The 24,925-nt window shown below is 45.6% G+C and overlaps 1 protein-coding gene across 5 annotated transcripts in view; it reads right to left on the bottom strand.

The window, feature by feature from the left end:
• Nucleotides 1-1,352: 1,352 nt before the first annotated feature.
• The window catches only part of SLC12A8 (solute carrier family 12 member 8), a 53,212-nt gene continuing 29,639 nt past the window's right edge, over nt 1,353-24,925 (bottom strand). Inside the window, exons 7-15 of one of the 5 annotated variants that reach the window (XM_035536769.2) lie at nt 19,158-19,245; nt 17,949-18,036; nt 16,701-16,763; nt 14,396-14,542; nt 10,903-11,572; nt 9,966-10,063; nt 7,525-7,642; nt 5,142-5,202; nt 1,354-2,508 (exon numbers count right to left, since the gene is read on the bottom strand). In XM_035536769.2, coding sequence (XP_035392662.1) covers nt 2,343-2,508; nt 5,142-5,202; nt 7,525-7,642; nt 9,966-10,063; nt 10,903-11,572; nt 14,396-14,542; nt 16,701-16,763; nt 17,949-18,036; nt 19,158-19,245 — 1,499 coding nt within the window. In that variant the 3' untranslated portion in view covers nt 1,354-2,342. Of the gene's footprint in view, nt 2,509-5,141; nt 5,203-7,524; nt 7,643-9,965; nt 10,064-10,902; nt 11,573-14,395; nt 14,543-16,700; nt 16,764-17,948; nt 18,037-19,157; nt 19,246-24,925 lie in introns of all 5 variants that reach the window. The other 4 variants (XM_035536771.2, XM_035536775.2, XM_035536773.2 and 1 more) reach the window with 4 other exon arrangements.

Below are 24,925 nucleotides of genomic sequence, written 5' to 3'. Positions count from 1 at the left end.
GGGGTGGATGCTTTGGGGAAAGCTTCTCCAGGAGCAGCACGTGGAGCCTAAAACCCAGAAAACCCAGACACAAGGTGTTTGGCAGACACACAGTGGCAGGTGCCTCGAGCATCCACAGGGCCGCAAGCAAAGCTGCGGGCATTGTCCTGAGAGGGCTGGCCAAAATCCCGGTAGCCAAAGGGAGGAGCTGTTTGTGTCGCTGGTTTTGGGGAAGAGCAGGAAGCACAGTGTCAGACACACGCATTCCCCAGCACGGCTCCCCTGTGGGGTCTGGTGAACACAGTACTTGCTTTCTTCCCTCCCCAGGTCTCCCAAGTACTGCCTGGCATTAAGAAGGGAACTAAATTGTGTGGGAGCTAACGAGGTTAACGTGGGGATTTCTACCCATTAATCACTTCGTGCTGGGCTCTGGGGTTTCCTTTAGTTTAAGCTGTGCTCTGAGGCTGCAGGGCTGGGCAAGCTCGTGCTGGGGAGGGCAGGCACCCCGCAGTGCTCACACAGGGGTGGCTCCGCGAAACACGAGGGCTCACAGCCCTGGCGCTGCGGTCGCGTATCAAACGCTAGCAGGAGACAGCGCAGCACGATGCGGCTTCTCAGCGAGGTGGATCAGCTCCAAGCAGAGTCTGAAAGCTTGCACAACAGCAGCAACTGCCAAGGTCAAAGATAAGTTAATTTGATCTTAATAGCTGACAATAAAAATTGACTGTTATCTTGCCACGCTTTGGACTGATAAGAGCAAAGCACCAGCAAAGTTTCTCAGATTTGTCTTCAGGGAAGAATCTGTAATTCTGCCTACCGTGTACCAGCACAGACATCCCCAAACTCAGTCCTGTGCCTTTGCTATTTATTTCTTCTCTTAATTCAGCACTGCGAGAGCTGTCTTGATGCTGTGAGAATGGGAAGGGCTCTCCTGAGCACACAGGTGGCCCCAGCGGACCTGGGGGAAGCTTCAGCACATCTAAACAGCAGATCCACACCGTTTGGAAATCCAACACAAAAAGACAGCAAGAAATCCTGACAGGACGGCTCCCAACAGAGAATGACGTGAGGTGGCTCAGCATTAGCCACCATTTTCCGCTTGCTTCTATTGACATAATAAAGACAAGGTTACAGATATTTAATGAAATACCTGCAACCTAGTAAAATGAATATGCTTTCTGCAGTGTTGCAGGATCGCTCTCTTCTTCATCTCAGCTGAAAGTCTCCCTTGGTCCCCTTTCTAAGAAACCTGGAGAGCCAAAGCCAGAGCAGATGAGACCACAAAGTGGGACAGAGTGTCCCCAACGCTGGGGCACAGCCCTGGTATTCAGAGGCACTGAACGGGCCCACAGCTAGCACAGAGAGGAGTTTCTGCTGTCTCAAGTTTTTATTGCACAGAAGAAATAAATAATTTAATGGCTGAAATGATCAGAGATTACAGGAAGTGAGAGGCAGTGATTTCCCCCTCCTTTTACTTAGGTGCATACATCTATAAAGCTCAGTACAGGATGAGCTTGAAGCAGAATTAGCAAAACGCATTTTGTTAAGGCACTTCTGAATCATCTCTCCTTTTATCCAAGAGATGCTCTATTTGGAGATAGCTTTGATTTTAGGTCTTGGTTCTTGTTTCAGAAAGGATGTGGGAAGCCACTATGAAAAGATGCTAAGGCATCACTTCATGGTTTCACAGTAGAGAAGAGTACATTATACTGCATTACTGCATATAAACGCGCAGGTTCGATTCCAGTTATGAATATATTTCATAATCCTCTTGCACTTGCCACTGGTTCTGGCCTATTGTCTAACACCTTAAAGTACTTTCTAAGACCTTGGTAATTGAAACGCTGAGGTAGAAAATTGCTGTATCACAAGCAGGCAAATTCACACTGGGAGGAGAAGTGAATTGACCTGGAAGGTTGCATCCATCGGTGGCACAGCTGGGACCGGGCACTCGGCTCCTGCATCTGAGGTCACTGCTTGCAAATACAATGCACACTGCTGCCCTGCTCCCCCAGAGGACGTCTGAAATTGGGTGTTGTAAGCTTTTACAGCAGCGACAGTATTCAGAGCTCAGTAGTGCTTATAATTGAATTCTTTAAAAGGATTATATCATTCTCAGTAACTCATCACTTCACTGGATCGGCCCTTTCATTTGCGTGTTGGTTTTATCCCCCTCCATTTTGGATAAGATTTGAAACCTGGTCATGCTGTAGTTTGCATAAACAAAGAAGCCTTGAATATGTAAATAACTATTCACATCCTTTCCATATACATTCAAGTATTTCACAAGGCCCCGTGGCAGTGACTAGCACTTATCAGCCCTTTCAGAAACGACAGCTTGGTGTTTTTTCTGTCCTCCCCCTTTACTGAAACTGATTCACAAACTCTTCTCTGCTGATAAGGGAGGACTGGTGATAGCGGTCTCGAGAGGCAAAGTCTGCGTTCTCCTCGGTGAGCTGCGTGGTCTCCATGCCAACTGTCGCAAAGGCCGGTGTCACAACGATCTGCTCCTTTGGAGATGGCCTTCTCCTGCAAACACAGAAGCAGAGGCATGACCCGCTGCTTGCCGTTAGCAGCCACGCGCCCGGCTGGGCCAAGGAAAAACGTGCCTGTGGCAGGGCGCTTGGAGAAGGGGCTGCATTGCCCTCGGAAGGCATAGAGTTAATCTGCATTCACTTTCCTAGAAGGCATGCAAAAACTATACTTCAACCTCGTCCCTCATAAACACTGGAAAATATACATTTTCTTAGCAAATACATTTCCTCTTTGGAATTGCTCCAAACATTGGCTATGCCAGTTTCCAGATGGTGCAGGAAAAGAAGGAGCACGAACTACTGCTAATGAAAAATATCCTTCTTATAGTTTTCCTAAGCTTTCGTGTACATTTCAATTACTTTTGAGACCAGGCTGGAAACTCTTTTCCTCTTTTAAATAAAAGAGGAGACTTTCCTGCAGTTTCTTTTTCCTGGAGGCCAACTTTAAGAAAACCTTACTGCACACCTGCAAATCAAAACTGGAGGACATTATAACACTGACTCAGCCCTCTTTGAGGTGCCAAGGATCCTTGGTTGCTTTCAGTGCTCTTGCACTCTAATGCAATGACTTCTTTACCTCAAATTCATTAACATGTCTTGCTTGGATTTCAAGAAATTGTGGCTGAGGAAAAACGTGCAAGTGATTTCAATGCAATTTCTTGCAGTGCAGCAAAGGTGGGCTTCAAAACAACCCACCCAGCCCCCAAGCAGAGCCAAAACTGTCCGTGCCAGCATGAGCAGGATCCCTGGCATTAGGACGAGGTTACCAAGCTGGCTGGCTCAGAGATTGCAGTCTTAGGGGAGAGAGAAGTCAGATCAGTCTCCATCTTGGGCTGCTGCCAGTTCCTCACTCCATCCTCCTTGGCAGAGCCTCTCCTCATCGATTGCACTGATCAAAGCGCTGAGGCCTGTGCCAGCCAGATAACCTGCAGGACAAAACGCCCGGCACCAGTAACACCTCTGCCCACGAGAAGCATGAGGGCTGCCTCTCCAGAAGGGCTAGCTTCATCTTTCCTACTCCCAGCCACATATGGCAGCTGTCTGTGAAGTTAACCAGTCTCCCACGGGGAGCATCTGACAACAGGCAGGGTTGAGAAGTGCCGAGGGGCAACCGGGAGGAAAAACTGCTCCATCATCATAGCTGCAACAAGGCAAAATTACAGGCAGTGGATGCGGCCGTACACCGAGGCAGAACAGGACAGCTAAATGCCTGGGACACAAAGCAGCAGGGTCTGACTCACCGTGCAATGAGTAATTCTGGCAGCACGTCCAGCACGGCCCCGTGCGTCCTGTTCTCCTCCTCACCCCTGGCTTTGGCTCGTGTTAGGAGTGCAGCAGACATGGTGAGTGAGGGGGAGAAAGGAGGGGGCAACCCCTTATTCCAAATGAGACACGCACAAAGCATAGAGCACACCCTTGACACCCCCTCGCTCCTCCTGTTCTGTGTAGCTTGTCTGCCTTGGGCTCTCATCCTGCTAACAGAGAAGTGTGCAGCTTTATGCAACTGCCATGAGAGGCAGCCGCAGCTGTGTGAACGAAGCTTTTCACAGAAAAAAAGGTTTGCAGGACAGGTGGGTCTTCAAGGCAGCCCCAGACACTTGGGGAAATCCACTGGTCTGGTAGAGGCAGTGATGGATGGTGATGCAGGAGACCTGACGTGTCTATTCTCAGCCATGCCATGGACCTTCCATGGGGATCTAAGAGAGGTCCCATCACCTCTGGCCACTCTCCTGAGCCACCTCTGCCACAAAAGGCATGTAGCCATATTATAGGGACTGTGGGCAGAGACAGGAGCTTGCAAGGCAGGCATACACATGTGCCAACGTGCCTAAGTGCCTGGACCTTCATTTATTTTAAAGAAGCCACCAAATTTGCACACCTAATGCCTGGCAGCTTATGTTATGCGGTCTTTACTACACTGCTCCCCCACTGCAACAGAAAAACAGACAAACAGATTAGGAACCCCAAATCCCACTGCTCTGTACAGCAGTACGGATGGTCATTACCCCCCATGGAAAACCCAACCATGACAAAATTAATAATTAATAGGATCAAAATAAATTAACGAAACCAGTTAATATCCAACCAAACGAAAACCCTGAGGCCTTCTGAGAAGGAAAACACCAAGATATTTTCTGCTGCAATCCCATACAAACTTGATACTGAATGGTTCCTTCACTGAAGACCTTGTTTATTTTATTTGCTTCTGCAGCTATTGCTGCTTCCCCCCAAATTTCCCCTCTGAAACTCCAGCCCAGCTGGCACATGCGTACCTGTTCCACCACCACCACAGCAGTTCACCACCTGCCGTGGGTGGAAGAGCTGGAGAGCTGGAGTCTCCTACTCCTCATTTACTACCACGTTTTTCAGTTCAAGCTGAGCCTCCAAGGTTGAGCACAGACCTTTGGGGTTTGGACAGTAAGATCAAGAAAGCTTCAGCAGCCACTGGGCTACGTCAGCACTGGGCTAACCGGAGCCAACAGCCCTATTTGCCTTTAACTAAGAACTTGAGGTCCCCAAGAAGGGCCAGACAGACTGCTTGAGGTACGAAGCAGGTCAACTCTTCCCATGCACATTAGTGGGAACAAGGAGCACTGCCTTGATCTCTGCCAAGTGACTGGTACCAACCTGCATGAGGTGATCAAAGCCGACTTAATCCAGCTGAACAAACTGAAATTCGCTGCTGCTCCTACAAAGAAGAGGCATGAAAAGTCAGTATGTTGCTAATTCCCTCGTAACAGCATTTCACCATTGAATCTTTGCATAAAATCCCAAACTGACGTGTTTGTTACTAGCTTTCAGTACACAAAGATTTAGCAATTGTGAGAACAATTCTGAAGTCTTCCCACTCACTGTGGCTTTTAAGTGATTGCCGAGAATCTAACCCAAAGTTCATATGGAGAACAGCTATTCCTTCCCAGACTGACAGCTTGTTAAAATACCAGCAAAGTGGTGGCCAAAGCAAAGATACCAGCTGCAGCACCTTCTCCTCCTTAGACTGCAAAGACCATTCCCACTGCAGGGATGGGGAGACTGAAAGAGCTGCTCAGCTGACCCAAGCCACGGTGGCCGTGGTCTCACTGCTTCCTCTTGGCTGTCCCCACGGAGAGCTGGTTTAACTTATTAAAACGACACCAAGGTTTATTTTGGGATTTCTTTGTAGAGTTAATTTCCTGCACTGGCTAACTGCAGGAGCAGACAAGTGCAGCAAAAGCAGCCCCCGAAGTCTGTGGTGAGGGATAGGGAGGACAGCAGAGACCCAGCAACAACTGCTGGATTTTTTTTTAGGCTGTTGGAGGGAAAGAGGGAGGAGGAGGGACCCATCAAAATCATGGAGCATTCCTGTGGCAGAGCCACTGCTCCTGAGGTTTTCCTCTAGTCCTTACTTCAGAGCATCTCTCAAGACACTGTCTCAACTTCTCTGTAGAGAATGGTCATGCAGTCTTTTGAAGAACAAAATGGGTCATTTGATGTGGTGTGACTGCAAAAATAATTTTCACTCACAACCAAATAAAAATCAGGCTGAAGTTTGCATGTTCATTTTTAACTTCTTTGCCATGTGCTGTTCTACAGTATGCATGGGAACGCATGTGCAAAGCAAACCAAGACAAAAATGTTTACTTTTGTCATTTCTCAAGTCACCTTCCATAATCACACACTGAGAAATTCTTTTTAAAGTCATTTTTGGAAATATTTCAAAAGGAAATAACAAGATATAACAGTGAGTAAGCAAAGGCAAAGAAAACCCCAAGGCCTGAAGACACTATTTGTGTTTTGTTTAGTATTTAGGGGCAGTACAAAAAGTTTGTTAAAGTAAAACTTACGTATTTCAAAAGATACAAAATGGCAAGCAGGAAAAACTAATTCACAGAGTCACAGAACAGTGTGGGTTGGAAGGGACTTGTAAGGATCGTCTGGTCCAACTCCCCTGCCAAGAGCAGGGACATCTTACGCTAACTCAGATTGCTCACAGCAACTCTTTTCCACCATCCCATACAGATAAATAAAAAAGAAATCAGTTGTAGTAGAAAGATTGGTGAGTGATACATCGATAGTTCCTGAATGACAACCAATTTTTGCTTTCTCACAGCATGGGTTTCTGAAATCTGTTACCTACTTCCCTAATGCCTAATAACCTTTTATCTAAATAAACACGGGTGGCTACCTCTGCATTGTTTAAAAGACACAAACTCAGGTTCTTTTGACTTCTCTCATCTAGGTTTTCACAGGTGCCGAACAAAACATTGCACATCCATGCATGCAGGTACGTATGCGTTATACACCTACATACACGTGTATGCATATGGACGTAAGCAGGCACCTACTGTGTGTTTATCACCCTCTCCCTTCAGAAGCAGACCAATGCAAACCTCTCCTGCCTCCGTGCCAAGGGGTATGCAATTATGAGCTGCTTTTTCAATGTGCTTCAATATTTAATTTTGAACTTGTTTAAGCCCATCACATGCACAGACCTTTTTAAAGCCCTTTGCCTAAGAGTATTTTCCCAGATTACGTTCCTAACATATTCAACCTGTTTAGATCTGGAATCAAAAGGCTCTCTTGTTTTGCAGTTATGAATGCTGAGATTTAATGAGATACTTGTCATAATTCCTGTTTTCATTAAAGTTTTCTCAGGTGGTTTTAGACCGATTAATTAAATTTATTAAAATGTATTTACAACAGATTTTTTACAACAGATTGTTCTCATTGCCACGATACTTTTGCAATCTGCCATCCCTGTTAAGTCTCAGTATCTGCTTTTGCCATTTAAAGTACAGTACAGCCGAAAAGCAAGCACAATGTGCAAACTATCAAGCTAATGCTAGTTACAGTTGGAATCAAATATTAAAGAGCCAGACATAAAATGCATTGAAACTACCAAAGAAATCAAATCTCACCACTCACTGTGCCACCTGCATATTAAACACAAGCATCAAAATTCCTAATTAAGTTAAATTAAAGCTTAATGAATTTTTAAGCAGATTTAATAACACAGAAAAAAATTACCCACCCAGGGGGAGTCCTGGACTCACTTGGCCAATGTAGAAATACAGAATAACTGCTGCTCCCAGGCTGACAAGGGTGTAGATCCACTGAATGACAAACATTATGATGAGGGACACGATTGCCTGTTGAAAAGACAAGGTTTAGGGTTGCTCCAGAGTGAGGTGGTATACTGCTGGCAATCTGACTGCTGTTCTGCAAAGTCCAGAGAAGCTCTGATCATCTTTTGCTCTGGCTCATGGGAAAGCTGGCAGCATGTGCCCGAGGAGGAATACCCACCTTCACACGCAGCTTCACATGGTTTCAGCAATTTATTCTTGAATCTTGCAATCCAAGCATGGTTTGCAACTCCAATAAAACCTCGTTAATAAGTGAGGCAGTACTGGGGTTCTCAAGCTGTTATGAGAGCATCAGTAACTGCATTTTTATTTATTTAGTGCTAGAAATGCTGAACCTCGTGTTTCACATTCATGTAAAACCAGTGCTTTGATGGCATCTCTGCACCTCCATCTTTCTTAGGCCCTCTCAGGAGTGCTGTGCACTGTCTAGACCTGGGATGCAGACACTCAGCTTTACCCTGATGAGTGTTTCTGTTGAGGTGTCTGCCTCTTAACAACGCCCCATGATGGGGACAGAGCCAAGGTTCTCCTTGCACGAGATCTACTGCACAGCCCACACCCAGCCCATGGGAGAAACGACAGCAGCCACAACCACATGGGTGGATGGACCTTCCTGGGCATCAGCAGCTGAGGACTGTGGTGCAGGTCCCTGGGGGAACCACGTCATCTCCTGCCTCCAGAGCACTCTATGGCGAGTGGCTTTTGGCCACACATGAAGTATTTCTATCTAGCGTTACCAAAAAAGATTTGGGTATGGCATGGCTGAGGTTTCTCTGCAAGGAGTTCCCCGTGCTATACGGAGCCTCATTTGGTCTCAGTCATAAACAAGGGACGGCACAGGCTTGCACTGTCACCTTCAGCAGCATGCAGGTAGCTTTTAGCGAGCTGCCTCAGGTCCTAGAGGCAGTTTTTGCTCGAGCTACTCAAACATACACCAGCTGTAGGACATGGAAGTGTTAGCTAGCCCACGGGGAGCTCCCAGCTGCATCAGCCAAACGGGTCATTATTTGGGAGCATGAAGCTGTATCTGGAGCCTCACCAGCTTGCAGGGTTAGAAGTAGCTCAAGGGACATATGAGTAGGGGCAGAAGCAGCATCTTCACAGATCAGGCTAGGCACAGACAAGGGACAACACGTAAGAGCTAAAGCAGTCACAGCTGACGTGGCTGGTGAAGCCTGAAGACAAGGCAGAGGACAAAGGAGCCTGGATGAACAAGTGTATCTGATTTTTCTTCTGCGATTTTATTTTGCATTGTTGATACCTTCTCAGCTCTGTTGCAAACTCATCCCAAGTCTGACTATTGACAGAAAACCAAATCTGCTTTAACGAGCACATCGGTCATCTCTTTGTGCCAATTCCCCCACGAAGGCAGAGCTGACCGCTCTGAACCCTACGATGACAAGCACTCGGGGGCCCCATTAGTTACTGAGCCCAGAGAGAGCATTAGCTTGCAACCTCCTAGAGATGTCATCAATAGAGAGGAGCCTCCAGCATCCATCCCACCCACCGCGCCACTGTCTGGCAAGACCTTTCTCCAGTAGTTGGCTGCTGGCAGCCAGAGCAGCAAATTTGAAAAGTAGGTGTCAAACTCTATCTGAGGATTAAATTAGAAGGGTTCAGTATGTTGTTCAAGGGTGTTTGTTATGTTTTACGTACAGCTATTAAATCCCCATCCATGCAGCAAAGCCAGATGGTTCACTCATTATCCATATCTGACCCTTTTCCTGTCATCTGCCCATTAATCCATCTTCCCAAGAAGAATTTAAATGTCTTAAACTCTTCAGTGGCTTAAGGAACAAGCTATTTAAAAGTTATTTATTCTTTAAAGTAACATGCTGGAGGAATGCTCCACTTTCCTCCCTCAAAATGTGGAATTTCACAGCCAGGCTGCTCTGATCAGGAGTTCAGTGCTAATGAAACCCCACCCCGAGCTCGCAGAAACTGTTTCATATATAAAAATAACACATCTTTGAAGCTGATGTCTCAGTCCATTCCATGGCAAGAAAAAGCAGGCTGTTTGATTCATAGCGAAAAGAGGGACACGGTGATTTTTTCCCAACGAGCCATGTATGCTTAATTCTAGAAAAGTCCTAGGATGTTGGAGTTTGTTTATTTATTGCTGTTGTTGTTTTAAATAATGTCATCTACCCTTCTCTTAAATTGAACCGCTGGGCCCATGGTCTCTGAAGTATTTAGTTCAGGTGACCTCCTGGGATACCAGAAACAAAAGCCATTTGAAAGTACTAGAGTGTATTTACACTAAGTGATGAATTTCCTTCCATTTTCGGCAGTCACAAACCAGTGCTCAAAATAAAAGAAAATTACTTACACCAGCAAAGGAAACCCAGTGATTGCAGAATCGGGAGTAGAATGATTCTGGAATTTGCTGAATTCCCAGTTCTAGATTTTGTTGCCTTACAGATGATTCTAAAGGAGAAAAGGAAAAAAAATGTTAAAAATGAGCTGAAGCATTGGTCTCTTTCTACTTTGCCAAAAACCAAACCAGAAATTCTAGCTGACAGTTGGGCATGGCACAATTTAACCAAAACTTCTAAAATGAAAGCAGAAAAGGCGATCAAGAAAAAAAAATTTACAACTTCGGTACTGAGTCTATCTTTAGGCCTCACAGATGTCATTGCCTATGATGGAAACTGAGGCACAGTTTCCATGTTTGTAAAAGAAGAGAAACAATTCTTTTCTCCCTCACATGGGTTTATGAAGCTTAATTGACTAATGTTGATAGAAGACTACAGATCTGAGACGACAACCTCTGTGGCAAAACACCCATATTGCCAATGAAATAAATTCAGATTCCTAGCTGTGGATGACAAATTACAGCCTCCGCCTGCAGCACAGGGATCATCTCATTTCCACAGACAGAGTTTTAGTCTCCCAAGGCTCCATCCCTCCTACTCCACATCATAGTGAAATAAGGCCCAAGATAACACTCAAAATGTTTTTAATGTACAGTGTTAAGATTGCATTTGTAGAATAATGAGTATGCAGTAAACAGCCCTACACTAAATACAGTCCTGCCTGCTTTCCTGTGATTAATCTTCCACGGGAAATTACATTGGAACTTCTCCTGTGATTCATTATGATGAACTCTACCCTCACCTGTAATAAAAGATATTATTGCTATGAATCACTGAATGACAGCCCCGTATAAAGCTAGTTTCTCGCCTGCCTCCAGCAAAGCACCAGGAGGACTAAGATTGTAGATAATTCCCTGCGAGCATGAAGATGCCCATCTTCTACACACTCACCTTCCACCTTCTGGCTGCAGAGCGCCAGCGCCTGGCTGCGGAGCTGCTCCCCCTGCTCCAGCAGCTCAGGTGTCCCCTGGGTGTCCGTAGCAGGCGACCAGTACGGACCCACCTCCAGCTGGTGGCCCTGCTCAGTGAGGTCCTGCCAGCTTTCGTGGTGGGACTCTGCAGTCTCATCCCAGCCATACTGAGCTGGAGGAGCATCGTGATCGAGATCCAGAAGAAAGCTGTCTTGTAACGTTTGCTTGGCTGGCTTCTTCACCTTTTTCTGTTTGACCTTTTGGGTTAAACTCTCGGCTCCTTTTTTGCTAGCACTTGGCTCGTTACGAAATGGTTTAAAAAGCTGGTCCATGTCTTTTGTGAATTCCAGCAAGGTGCCATTCGATCTGCTTTGAATTACTCCATCTGATGCGTGGCTGGAGGGCTTGTTGAAAATCAAAGGCTGGGAAGAGTGAGGCTTAGTGTTTTCCACTTGTGTCTTGCCAGCTTTTTGCTGATCATCGTAGCACAAAGAGATTGAGAAATAGGAATAGTCAACAGCAATATATGTCAACATGAAGTTGATGGTCACTATCGGAGCAAGAACGTTCACTTGCCCAATGAAGACAAAAGCCATGGTAATGAGACTTGTTAAGCAAATCGCAGCCACTGGAGTCCTGTTGGGTCCTTTCTATTACATAAATAAAAGAAACATATTTAAATTAATACTCGTGAGCTTTGCCATGAGGGTCCCTGGTGGCTCAGCTGTAAAGAATGGTTACCCCGGCAGTCTGCAGGTACATGCATAGTCATGAAATACACACCCCCATGCACACAAGCAGAGGCCCATTGGCTTAATAAATTAAAGAACAGACTGGAAGCCACAAGCTGCTGAGTTCCCACCTCACCTCTGATCCTCACTCAATCTTTGTCTTGGAAAAATTCATCAAGTCTCACTCTGTATCTCAGAGTATGTCATTAAAGCAGCAATAAACCTTCAGAGAGACATGTGGGGCCTACGGGAAGTCTGGGCTGTGTTCTGGCAACAAAACGTGTTAATTAGAGTTAACTGTTCATTTCTAATTTTTGTATTTTTGTGCCATTTTTGTATCAGTAGCTTCAGGCCCTGCCCTGACTCAAGGCTGAGCTAAATCCATGATCTGCTGGGACTCTGTACTTGGCATCTCCTCCTTCCTTCTACCAAAGCTACATCAGCCCAGCACCAGGAGGAAAGCAGCAGAAAGGTTTAGCAGCTAAAGGACGCTGGGGGCACCAGCAACACCAGGCATCGGTCAGAAAGGCAGGCAACCAGGAGAAACACAGCTTGTTCTTCTCCTGTGGGGTAGGGTTAGGGTAGGGAGACAATGAGAGAGAGAGACAAAGCAAAGCACATTCAGGGAGACTAAGCCATCAGCTCACAAATTTTAACCCTAAGTCTAATATGCCCTTTCTCAGTCATTGCTAGAGAGTCAGACGAAACGATGCTAAGTGTCCATCAGAGCCCCTGCCAAGGCCCTTTTGGGATCGGGGTTTGTCCCGTACTCCTCACCTCCAAGGACTTTCTAAAGACAGGTAGAAATTGAAACCATGGCAATGTCCCTTAAGAACAAGCTTCGGTTCTGAAAAGGATCAAAAGGAAATGCTTTAAGTTATCTTGGCACAACACGGAGTTCTGCCAGCACTGTGGCAGCTGAGGGATGCACTTCAGCAACGTGCTGGGAAGGTGCTCTTACAGCCCCCTCACACCAACACCAGCACGAGACAGGGAACATTTTCCATTCTACGTTTTCATTTACTGCATGTGCTTCTCCAATAAACACACAGCTCAAATGGAAACTATTTCTATTTCCTCCACACTTATTAATAGAAAAGGGGACTGGTTCTGGACCTTACGCCTTTTCACAATGAAATGAGAAATATGTCTCAGGGATAAGTGAACATGGTTCTCAGAAAACATCTTAGGTATTAGAAAGACTTAGTGAGATAGGGAACAGATGGTACGATCTCAGGATGCCTCTGGCTTAGGTTTAACACTACAGAAAACAATAGTGTCCTTCACATTAGCTGGGGTTATGTTGACTACAACACTTTCCTAAACCATGGAAAAGAAGAACTGATGTGGAACAGATTGTTAAGGGCAAATTACATTTATTAACTCTCCATGAACCAAATCTAGACAATTTTCAAGGTGGCAGAGAGAAGGAACGGGTAAAGTGATCTGGCTTTAACGTCTCACCTCTTTTTGAGCACTTCCACTGTGGCACTCTGCCTAGACAGAGTTCAGAGGAGAAAATATTACAGAAAGACAGAAAACCAGAGAAGAAAGGGAATCAACTTTGCAGTCCTAGGGCTAAATCACTGACAATTTGGCAAGTGTTGCCACATGGAGAACAGTCTGTTCTGGGATTGCCTGACAACTATCCTCAGTCGCTGGAAGTTTTTGCTGTTGTTACCATTCCTGATTCTCCTATATTTATTACTATTATCTTGACTTTAATTTTCAACAATTGCTTTGAGAAATACAAAATGACATAGAGGAGATAATTATACTTATAAAACAATCTTAAATATTACTATTGTGAAATATTTTCCCGTATTTATAAGCTGCTCTGAAGGAGTAAAACATCTTAAGATTTTCCCAGCTGCTCAGTACAGACAGTTAGATGCTGCAGGTTATTTAGAGCAATGGATTTTTTTTCTCCCTGTTTAGAAAAAGGGAAGTCCATAAGAAATACTTTGTTCTAAACGTATAGCCCAAGACTACACAATCCTTAGTGACTGGGACTTTGACTGTTCTCAAGGGAACAACTCATGTGAATGAGGATTAGTGACTGAGACAAGGAAAAAGCCTCTTGTCATATTCAAAGCAAGGCTTTGTTTTGAAGTATATCTAAAGCTTAGCAGCCCCCTAAATTAACCTTTCAGATCTACTCTCTTGTTATTATTTTTATTGAGCCCAAAAGGCACCTCACCCTGTAAAGAAACATCCTCTTCTCCAGCGTGCACAAACTGAATCCACTGCACTGGGACTAGCGATGTACTCAGCTCTGAGGTCACCAAAGAAGGTAGGAAGATTTCAAAGAGGAAGTGAAGGAAAGAAGAAGATAAAGAGGCAGCTAGCATCCATCTGACTAGAGTGGTTAGACAAAAGCTTCAGGCCTCTGCCCTGAAAGGGAGGGCACGGAAGAGCTAAGTACCTTGGGTCACGATTATGATCAGCATGGGCTTAGATCAGGTGTTTGCAAAAAACAAATCACAGGCAAAGTTGTACCATAAGTGGCTGTTTTCCTGGAGACATCTCAAAAGAAAAGGACCAAAAGGAGGAGGTCCCACAGCCCAGGAAGGGCTGTCCTGGCACGGCGACAGGACTGACAGCTCTGGGGCAGGGCATGGCTGAGACGGGGTGCACAGATCTCATCCTGCCCCACAGACACACAGAAATACTGCCTCCTTATATCAACAGTTTTCCCTCAGGTTAGGTTTTGACAGGAATTTCAGAGAAAGGATCACTAACCCCGTGTCCAAGAAAGGCAAGCATGGGGACCACGTTCTCCTGGGCGATGCACTGCAGGATTCTGGGTGCTCCGTAGAGCCCTCCCATGCAGGAGGCCAGGGACGAGATGTACAGCCCTAGCAAAAACAAGATACCCACCAAGGATACCTGGAGGAAGCAGAGAGGATGCAAAGTTGATTACTTCATTCTTTGAAGACCTGCAAGCGATTTTAAATACATATATTCAGAAACCCCCTGCATTTTGTAACATTGCAAAACGAACTGAGCGAGCCCTGGGAAAGCAGCAATTTAACTGGTCTGTGGTATAATGTACAAGCAATTAATACGGGAAAATTACCCCCATAGAAGTAATTTAATACCGAACATCCTGTACCAACAGAGCCATTTGACAAGCTCATATCCAAGAAATTCTTTGTCACTCGGAGCAATTGCAGCAAAGCAGCAGCTATTAGATTCCACTTAAGTAACTGGAAGTGAGTTTATTTCAGGAGAGATCACTTATATACAGAGCACATCGTACAGGAAAAGCTACCCAGGCTTCCAACCATCCAAAACAGGAAGACAAACCCCTGCGTCCCAGAGGGGAAAACCAATCCTGAAAGAAAATCTGCAGTAAAACCAAATCAAACTTGCCACTTAAACAAATGGCATCTCAAAAAAAAATACGCTCCAAGGGATATAATACAATGACCTTATTTTCCTGTCTTCAACGAGTAAAGAATTTCCTTCAGCCAATGTGAAACTTCAAACTCTTTAAAGCCACAGTGCTCCAAGGCTGGTTTTATTACCAGTTTGTAGTGAGCATCCCCTCGAGCTGCCCGTGCGACCACGTAGCACCTCCTGCAGGCGTGGAAACCTGGCGGGGCTGCAGCAGCAGCAAGCTGTGAGCCGGGCACGGCCACCAGCACCCACAGACTCTGCGAAGTTCAGCTGAAGCCTGATAGCTCTGACCTTTCTCAAGGAGAGCAAAGGGAGGTCCTCGTGAACCCTGTAGTTATGGGCAACTTCTACAGGCCAAAATACAAATTGTCTATACAGAGACTTAAGGGTTTTTCCTCTTGGTTTGCTAATAACAGGCTTTTAGCTCATTTTTCCATGGGAAGACTTGTTTTCACCATGTTTGCCAGATGTTTCCAAATGATTTTTGAACACGCTCCTTAATCTCAGCTCAGTCTGACACAGGTCTGAGTGTAGGAAGTTCCTACAAACGTCACACAAGCAGAGGGATGGCAGGGATGGGAGAGGGTGCAGCCATCTCCTGGGGGAGCCCCGAGCTGACATCAGCCTTCACCAGACTGCAGGGAGAGGCAAGCTGGAGGGGAAATGCCAAGTTCAGATGGAGTTGAAAGCATCCCTCTTCTCCCTCTGGGGACACAAAACGCTCTCAGGGTCTGTCAAACAGGAGCAAGGACTGGTGTACCACTGCGTGGGTCCCCAGCGTCAACTGCTGCAAGCACAGGTGGAGGTGCACACAACACGGTGCCAGGGAACAGCACCCGCTGCAGGCCCTTCAACCTTCACTCACTTCATGACCTCCACTCCTGCCCTCCTCCTCATGGAAAATAACATCTAAATGGACCTGCTGCCATTTTCTGCATCCTCCGAGCTTCTGCTGCTGTTGAAGTCAGGTGGCATATACTTTATTAGCAGCAATTACACAAATTTACATGTCTAAAGATGATTGCAGATACATCTGCCTTTTTCTTATCTATGAAATCAGCATGTGGCAAAAAGGAGACTGGGTAAAGAGACAGAAAACACTTGCTGCTCAGGGAAGACATGTAAAATTAATGTCGTGTTTCAGAACCGTACCAATCTGCTGCCACCCAAATACTTCTTTTCACCATGAAAATCCACTTGCCTTGGGAATTTTATCTTGTGGGACAGAACAAACTTGAGGGAAAGATTAGCAGGTATCAGCTTCCATCAGACAAATGGACAGACCCTGGACGTGGGAGTCTTACGAGTAGAACTTCCCTTCCCTCTCCTACAGTACAGGCCTGGTTTGAAAAATACTTGACAGAAACAATCAATTGTGCCATACATCATATATTAGTTTAGCTGCCAAAAATGCTTGCATTTAAATGTACTACTTGACATTCAAATCAGGGTCAGAGGGGAAGAGTCCCTTTCACTGAGGCTGATGAAAGGTTTTGCTGTTGGTTTTGAGCACAGAGAGTATGAATACTTCGTAAGAAATTGGCACTTCTGGCTCATTAAGAAGGGAAATTACTGAATCTCATTTCTGTGTTTAAAAAGCCAAACAAGTATTGAGAGGCAGAAAAGCAACTAAACACTCGTTCACCTGTGACTGATGAAAACGGGGAGCTTGCACGTTCAATGTATAATGAATGACCTCTTCTTCTCTCTGTCCATACAAAGTCATTAAAATATAAAGCAACTTGTAATAAAGAAACCACATGAGTATATGGATTGTACCATAGAAAGGGAAGAGAAAACTGATTTTGCTTTTTTGTTGTTTGTTTGTTTGTTATTTAACGTAACTGAATATCTCCAGATTCACTTACTGGGAGATTTTTCATTTTTTTTCCCTACAGAGGGTTTTGAACTTAAAACATAGCTTCAAAAATCTCTCTTCAGCTGGTTCAGTTATAAGTGCCATCTCGTTACTGTACTTTTCATCCATTAACTCTGTCTCATTTACATAACAAAGGCATTGCCTTAAAGAACGTAGACTCATTCTTTTTGTTCCCTGAAACAGATTTTTTTTTTTTTTTTTTTTAACCTTAGCAGGAAGTCATAGGAGCCCCACCAATAACCTGGAGCTTATTTTGGGGACTGGAGGAAGTCTAGGGCTACAATTACTTTGAGAGAAAACGAAGTCTAAGTCTCAAACTGACATTTTAGACTAAAATCATATTATAAATAAAATTAACGGAAAACATCTCCAATTAATTAGGAAAACAGTTATATATTGTAAGGCCATGATTTTGTATAATGCTGAATATTGTAAAATTAGCTCTTACATATCCCATTTAAAGTAAGACAGCAACACACAAAAATCTTTGCTCTCTTTTCAAAGGCCTGTAATGGTAACGTTCATTGTCTGTAACACTACAACCCTCCTTCATTTATATACACCAACGTGGAACATCTCGAGTTCAATAATCTTACTGCTCACACTGCAATTACAGTCCGCTCGATATGAAAACGTAAGCTTCGCTTGACTTAGTAAAGATAAGCAGCGTGGCTCTTTAGAGATTTCAATTTGGTCTGAGCTTTCACCAATGAGAAAGAATACATTGAATAAGATACAGCATTTATCACTGGACAACATTAGCATATTTTAGCTCTTCAAGCTATTGCCGGGTGATTACGCCAAGATTCAGCATTATTGGATATGCTGGCGAACGCAAGGCTATTCAAATCAATTGTACACTGGGATTTGCAATGGGAAAATCCCCCGAATATCAATGAGAGATGGGCACCCAAATTGCTCAGGATTTGGGAGAAGTTCAAGACTTCAACAATGCCAAAGGAAATCTGAAAGCCGCATTATATAACACCACGCTGAATCTTTTGAACAAGTTACCTTCTCTGCTATCATGAAGTCGTAGCGGAGGGACTGACGGGTGCAAATGGCTCCCAGCAAGAAAACAAAGACCATGTACAGAAACCACCTGCAAGCAACAAAAACAAACTACTTTCACCAACCAGACATGACCATTGAGAACTGTGCCCACCAGCAGAGCCAGAAGGCGGCCAAGAACCTGTAAACTGGGTCTTCAGTCACCCTGTCCTGGCTGCTCCTGCACGGCAGCCTCAAGGCTTGGTGTAACACCCACACATATCACTTGCCCACTGCAGTGCAGTGGGGAGAGCCACAGAGCGATGGCACGGTACCCTGAGGTGAGGACACCTGCACTCTTGATGTGCACACTGGGAATAACCCCATCCTGCCCGTATGCAGGTCCCCTCATCTGGCAGCAGTGTTGAATGTGTCAAATTTACTACCTCAGCCATGATCCTCCTCGGTATCTCTGGCTTTTCCAGCACTCGGTCAGAGGGATAAGCTAGGCTGTCTGCAAAGTCCGGACAGCAGAGATGTGAATCCCCTGACTCAAAAGAAAATGAGCACCAGTTTCAGCAAGAATCCCACTAAATTCAGAAGGTCCCTCTTTTCCGTCTGAACCTGGGTATGCAAATATATGTAATATTTTCATAAGTAGTTTAGTTGGCTATGAAAGCAGGCAGGAACTTACCAAAGTTATTTTAAACACATAACATTCTACTACTCCTGGAAAACAGCATTTTCCAGGGGGACTGCTCTGCCCAGGGATGCAGGGCACCTGTGCTCCCCTGGCCTTGCAGGCAGGCAGGTCATTTTACCTCCCTTGGTACCATTTTCTCCAATAACAACAACTGCATTTTCCTCTTTTGCACCGAGAGCGCTTTGAGACCAGCCGCGAGAAGTGACAAAACCACATGCTCCAAGCCTTGCAGCACATTGCATACTGCTTGGGAACAGCCGGGCTGCAGCAGCACAACTGCTCTAGCACCAATACGCATCCCATCCGGCAGAGGAAGGCTGAAGAATGAGGAAGGACTGATTGTATCCACATAACGAATCTCCTCTCCAACCCGCCCGGAGTAGGTGGTGGTAATGGATAAGGATTTGAATGAGAGCCAGACTTTAATTTTCCAGATGGCTGAGTAATAAAAGGTTGATGGGAGTATGAAATGGGTTGGTCACATCCAGGGCAGGCTCTAGACAGTAAATTCTCCCCAGTCTATTACTTACGAGGTGCCAATAGCAGCCAGAGACCCTAGGGGGATGTTGGTAGCAGGCTTCTGGAGATCTCCACTCATATTGAACCCAGCCATCACACCTATGTTTTGTAGACATAAATACAATTTAGAGTTAATCTAAGTTATAGCATACATGACATATTATAATATGCAATATAATTTAATCAGTCACTTAATCGATTACTTCAGAACAGTAACTATATCATTTCATTGCACTGCCACGGATAGGGTTACTGGCTCCCATCAACTGCTTGGTAAGTAACTGCTCTTGTCTTTAACAGAAAGGAGCTACTGCTAACATGGCTACAAAGAACCCTTTGTCCAGTTTGAACAATGCTGGGGGAGAATGGGGGATGAAAAAGCAGAAATCCAAACAAAACCCATCTTATCTTAATGCAACCATAGCAGAAAACAGTGCCATCTGAGTGTTGAAAAGAAAAACGCCACCGTTCATCACTGCAAGACATTCAGCAGGTTGTCCGATCCTGCCCAGACCCCGCTGGTTAGACCAGATCTATTACAGGTGCCCACATTCACAAGGGACAGCCGCGATGGCAGAGCAGCTTGTGCTTGTTAACGGCTATCACAGGCGCATTTAGAGGGCAGAATGAGAGGCTCCGCACGTAGGTGGCACCTTCCGTCCAAGGGCTGCGCGTCGCAGGCATCGCTCACGGCTCCGGGAGGCTGGCATTATCTCTGCTTTGCAGATAGGAAAACAGAAGCTGTGAGCGGGTAAGTGATCTTCCCAGCGTCACAGAAAACACACGGTAGAACTAAGAATAAAGTACTGACGTGTTATTTTAGGCCAGAGTACAGGGTACTGTATGACAAGGGACAGACCTCAGCCTAACAAATTAGCATCCAGCAACAAAGGAAAAGGAAACAGGATGGAGCAAAGGATTAAAATCTTTGCATTCAGACTGAGAACCCAAGCTACAAAAGGGTTAAGAGACTTTACCCACATTTGAAGAGGGAGTCACAACAGACTTGGCAAGAAAGCACACCTTTTCTCATCAAATTATCCCACAAATTTTGTTAGAATATTTCAGATACCTGCTATAAATAAATAGAATCTGCGATTTGGATTCCTGATGAGAATTTGGACAATCTGAAGGCAGGCCAAGAGCCTCCCTGACATATTAATTCCTGCCCACCTCTGTCCCATCCCTTGGATGTCGGACAAACATCACTATGCCGCGTGGGCCAGGTGCCAGTCCACAGCACCCACGGGACCCTGCTGGGAGCTCAGGTGAGACCAGTAACAAAGAGCAATGAGGATGAGGATGCCAACAGCACGGCACTCGCAGGCAGAAAGCAGGGAGCACGTAGGGCTGCCACTCAGCTGCCAACGCCAGCAGCCATTCACCGTTTCATAGGGCACAGGAGTGACCAAGTCAGCCTCTCAGGCTGCAAATGCAAGTGGCTGCAGCTCCAGACAAGGACAACTGGTCAATTTAACAATTGCATGTTAAAGCTCAAACACTGACTGCTGCTTGGGAGGATTTTCTCAGCAAAGGGTGGACAGGAGCTGTGGAACAAATCCCACGGCACAGGGGACAAACCCAGCTCAGCCGATGGGCGTCTTCTCTAAAGACCTTGCACGGCCACAGATCGACGGCCACCAGGGAGCAAACATTTGGTTGCTAATCAGGGACCCGAGGCTCAACTGCCTGCTCCATCCCAGGCTTTCCTGTGCATTTTCACAGCCCCGTGTCCCCATCTGTTAAATGGGAATCATAACACTTCCTCTGCTCGCTGTGCTGCTGTGAGGACAGCACGTTAATGAGCACAAGGCACTCACATGTTGCCAAACACATCAAGCTAAGGATCCAGAGCTTTATTTCTTTTCTTTTCTTTTTTTTTTCTCTTCCCCTTGATCATCCCAGGCCCATCCAGCAGCCATTCCTTTCTGTCATCCTCTCCCCCACCGAGGCCAGAGCCCCAGCAGCCGCTCTCAGTCCCTGCGCGCCCCTGGCACTTCTCTGCTCCCAGAGGAGCTGTCTTCCAGATTTAGACCAGATTTGAATCCTTGCGACCATACTGAAGACTTTAAAAATCAAAATGAGTTGTTAATTTTCTCCTGGAAGACTACTCCATGGACATAGATCTGAGTAGGGCTGCTAAAAGCCCATCAGCTGGTGAGCTTTTCCCCAGGTAAAGCTTCCAAGTGCTGTTCAAGCACTGCTCCTTTTTCAAGGGTTATACAATAAGCTTAGCTGGAGGTGAGACAAGTTAGGAAGGCAGAAGTCCATGGAAACAGTCAAAAACAGCAGACTAAATGGAGCATCTATAAAGCACCCTTTGGTGACATGCTACTTTGCATTTCAAGGGCAAAGCGGAGAACACAGAATGCCCTGAATTTTTCTTCCAAAGGGAGCAAGCTGTGGTCAGAAGGACAGCTGTTTATCTAAAGTACCTCTTGGCCAAGTTTCCCAAACATCTGGCACCACTTTTCTATCTTCCAGCTTGAGCTTGACTCACCTCTTCCTCATCCAAGCTCTTAGCTCAGCAAAGCACTGGGGAAACACCAAAATGGCGTTTTCTGGACCGAATATGAAAAAGTTGAAGCCATGTGAGTCACCCGTACAGTGATGACTGCACAGCCCCGCTCACCTCGCCGCCTCCCTCCCACAGACCCACACATACCGAGGAGCAGCCAGAAGATGACCTCCAGAACCCACATAAGTGGGATCTTGAGATCGATGATTGATCCCTGCCCCGCAGCGACATGGGGTCAGACCCAGAGCAGTGCACACCACCACCAGCTTTCCTCACGACCTCCGAGGTCACCAGGGAGTCACAGCTTCCACTGCCACAGGCCGAGGCCACCACAGAAAGAACTGACGTGGGTATTCCCAGCCACTCAGCCCAAAGCTGTCTGCTCCGTGCTGCGATTATGGGGAATCTGCTAGTGCAGAAGCACACACCGTGCCAAAGCCACCTTTCCACCACCACCACCCAAAAAGTAACTTTCCAGACAGGGTGTCGGCTGCCAAAGAGCAGTGCTGAGAAGATCATTGTGAGCAGCAGACTAATCAGCCCACTCTTCAATGAAAGGACAAAAGGAACCAAACAAATTTCACCAGCACTAGCTTCGGTCACCCCCCTGCCAAACAGCAAACCAGTCTGCCTTGCAAGTAGCCAAAAACAGGGTTTCCAGAGACTTCAGCTACTCAAGAGAAGGAAAAAAAAACTAACTCAATGAAGCAAAGAAGTTGGGACATTTCATTCTCCAGACACAGACCTACCCCTCAAGGAAACAGCCAATCCTGTCTGAACTCAAGCAATCCTATCTGCGGATTGTCCACGGAGAAAATTACCCACCTCTCTGTTCCAACGAGATAGCAGGCTGGATTTTCCACACTGGCTATTATCTCAGAGAGCAGCAGATAATGACAAAGCTTCTGGACAAGGAAGCATGAAAACACGGTCAGCTCAGCCAGGAAATTATGGCCGAGACAGTCTGTACATTGCTGCTATTCCCAGCGTAATCCTGTCCTGGGAGTCATCCAGACGGTGGATACGTGCACTAGGGGACCACCTACGTTGTAGGTTAGACACAGTCGTCAGCTCCACCAGCTCTGGCACACAGCTCTACCAGCTATGGCTTTCAACCTGCAGATACAACTGCTTGCAAACACCCATGGCATTTTTCAGCAAACTCACTATAAAGTGTAAAAGTGTTGTATTTTTTTTTTCCCTTCACCAAGAGATGAAGAATGGAAAATCTGAGATAGGAATTGCAGCTAATTTTTTTTAAAGGGCCAAACTCTCCACTGATGTAAGCTGGCACCCCTCCATAGGCTTCAGTGGAGTTGCGCCAGTTTACATCATCTGATAACTTAGCCCAAAACTTCTAAATCTATTTGCTGTCATTTTGCAAGTGCCAAGTATGGTGTTTTTTTTCAGAACTGGTGTCAGTACAACTACATTTTCCACTAACGCCACTTCAAACATCATCTTACTTTCTCGCATCACATGACAACACACTCCTTTCATTAAACAGTACACCTTGGGGGTTTAGTAGAAAAGAAAACCATTCGCTGCACCATAAAAATGTTTAACTTCATTTTGTTGCTGCACTGAGAGCTGTGTGGCTGCTGAGCAATCGCATGCGTGATGTGGGCAGGCAGCTCCTGTGCCTCCTTCCCCACAAAAACCCCTGCTTAGACAGGTAGCTGAGCTGCCTTTCACAACACGGCAGCAAAACATGCACGTTAAGGTGATTACAAATACTCAAAAAACATCTGGTTAACGCACAGCATCTCTATATGGTATATTCACATCTTCCATAGCAAGTGTGTTAGTCTCCGATTTAAGCCAGCAAATCTGAGTCGTCTTCTTCAATAGTTTCTTGAGCTATTTTGGGTAGAAATAGACAACTATAAAACACTTTCCAGCGCATCCCAGAGACCAAACTTAAACCAGCTGAATTCAGATAACGATTTCCGGGGGAGAATAAAGAGCTTATCCTGAGGACATCAAAATAGTTTCACTTCAAAGAGGAACATTTCATTACAGAAAGGCCCAAACATCTTGTTTCACAATTTCCTACATTAAAAAAACAACCAAAACAGCGTCTTAGATTGCAAACTAGCATATGCTAAAAATTAAAAAGAGCAAACAAAACTTTTAATAATAAAAGGTAAACATAACATTGAAAAATCACTTTGACCCAAAGCAAACGTTCAAAGGAAACCCCCAAACCGAACAGCATATTGTTCTGCTGAAACTCTCCCTAAATTTTGGTTGCACCCAGCTTAGTGCATAGGATTTTGATGCTGCCACATCCCCATCACCGAGGGAGTCCCAACAGAAGTGGGAACCACTTTGGGATGGTGCTGGGAATGGTGCAGGAGCACAAACCAGAGGTGTAGCCAGGCAGCAACGCTCACACATCCCTGCCACTCCTTTCCTTTCTGCCCTGCAGAAGAGGCCTGGAAATTGCATCACATCTATCTAGTCTGCTCTTAACACCACTGCCCAAACCCTCCCTGACATGTCACCTGGAGCCTCGCAGACAGCCTGTCCTCCTGGTGGGCTGAGGCCGACTCCAGGCAGGGAGCATCCTCTTGCCCACAACGCAGTGGGAAGCAGCTGTGCTGCAGCATGTGGGACACTGAGAAAGCTGGTGTCCCCTCTGCAGCCCCAGCACCGAGCCCCCAGCATAGGTAAGCATGCAAGATAAGGCATTGCACCAGCTCTTGGAGATGTGAGCTTTATTCCCAGTACCTCTGAAGTTGCACTGGGCTCCCAGCTGTGATCTGGAGCAGAGAAGCCACGACTCCCATCTCCTGCCTTTTTAATCTTCCTTAATCAGATCACAAGTTCTCCCATGTAGAGTACCTAACACAGCGCTGTGTTTTCTTTCACGAGGCTCCTAAACACTGCAGTGCTATGAACAGCACCAACAGGAACAATGGTGGTGTTATATGGCACCACTGCTCCAAAGAACAATTTAAATCCTCTAAATAACCAAGCAATTAAAAAGAACACAAGAAAAAGCTCTGCAGCAACCAAAGTAATTACACATCAGCCCAAACTGTATTTTGGGAGAATATTTAACATTATTACTGGTGTTACTACCACTAACTAACAAATTAACAGGCTGTCAGGGCTTTAAATAAATTATATCTATTAGCTTTGGCCGCCTTCCTAGCAGCCAAGCATTAGCAGTGATGGAGAACCATTTAATATGGTTAACCATCACAATTTTCTGCTTTGTCATAACTATTCCTTCTTCTGTAATCAGGGAACTGG

This window comes from Cygnus atratus, chromosome 6 (genome assembly GCF_013377495.2).
Source record: "Cygnus atratus isolate AKBS03 ecotype Queensland, Australia chromosome 6, CAtr_DNAZoo_HiC_assembly, whole genome shotgun sequence".
Classification (NCBI taxonomy): domain Eukaryota; kingdom Metazoa; phylum Chordata; class Aves; order Anseriformes; family Anatidae; genus Cygnus; species Cygnus atratus.
The sequence above is the reverse complement of the archived record's forward strand: the minus strand, read 5'-3'. Positions and strand labels throughout refer to the sequence as shown.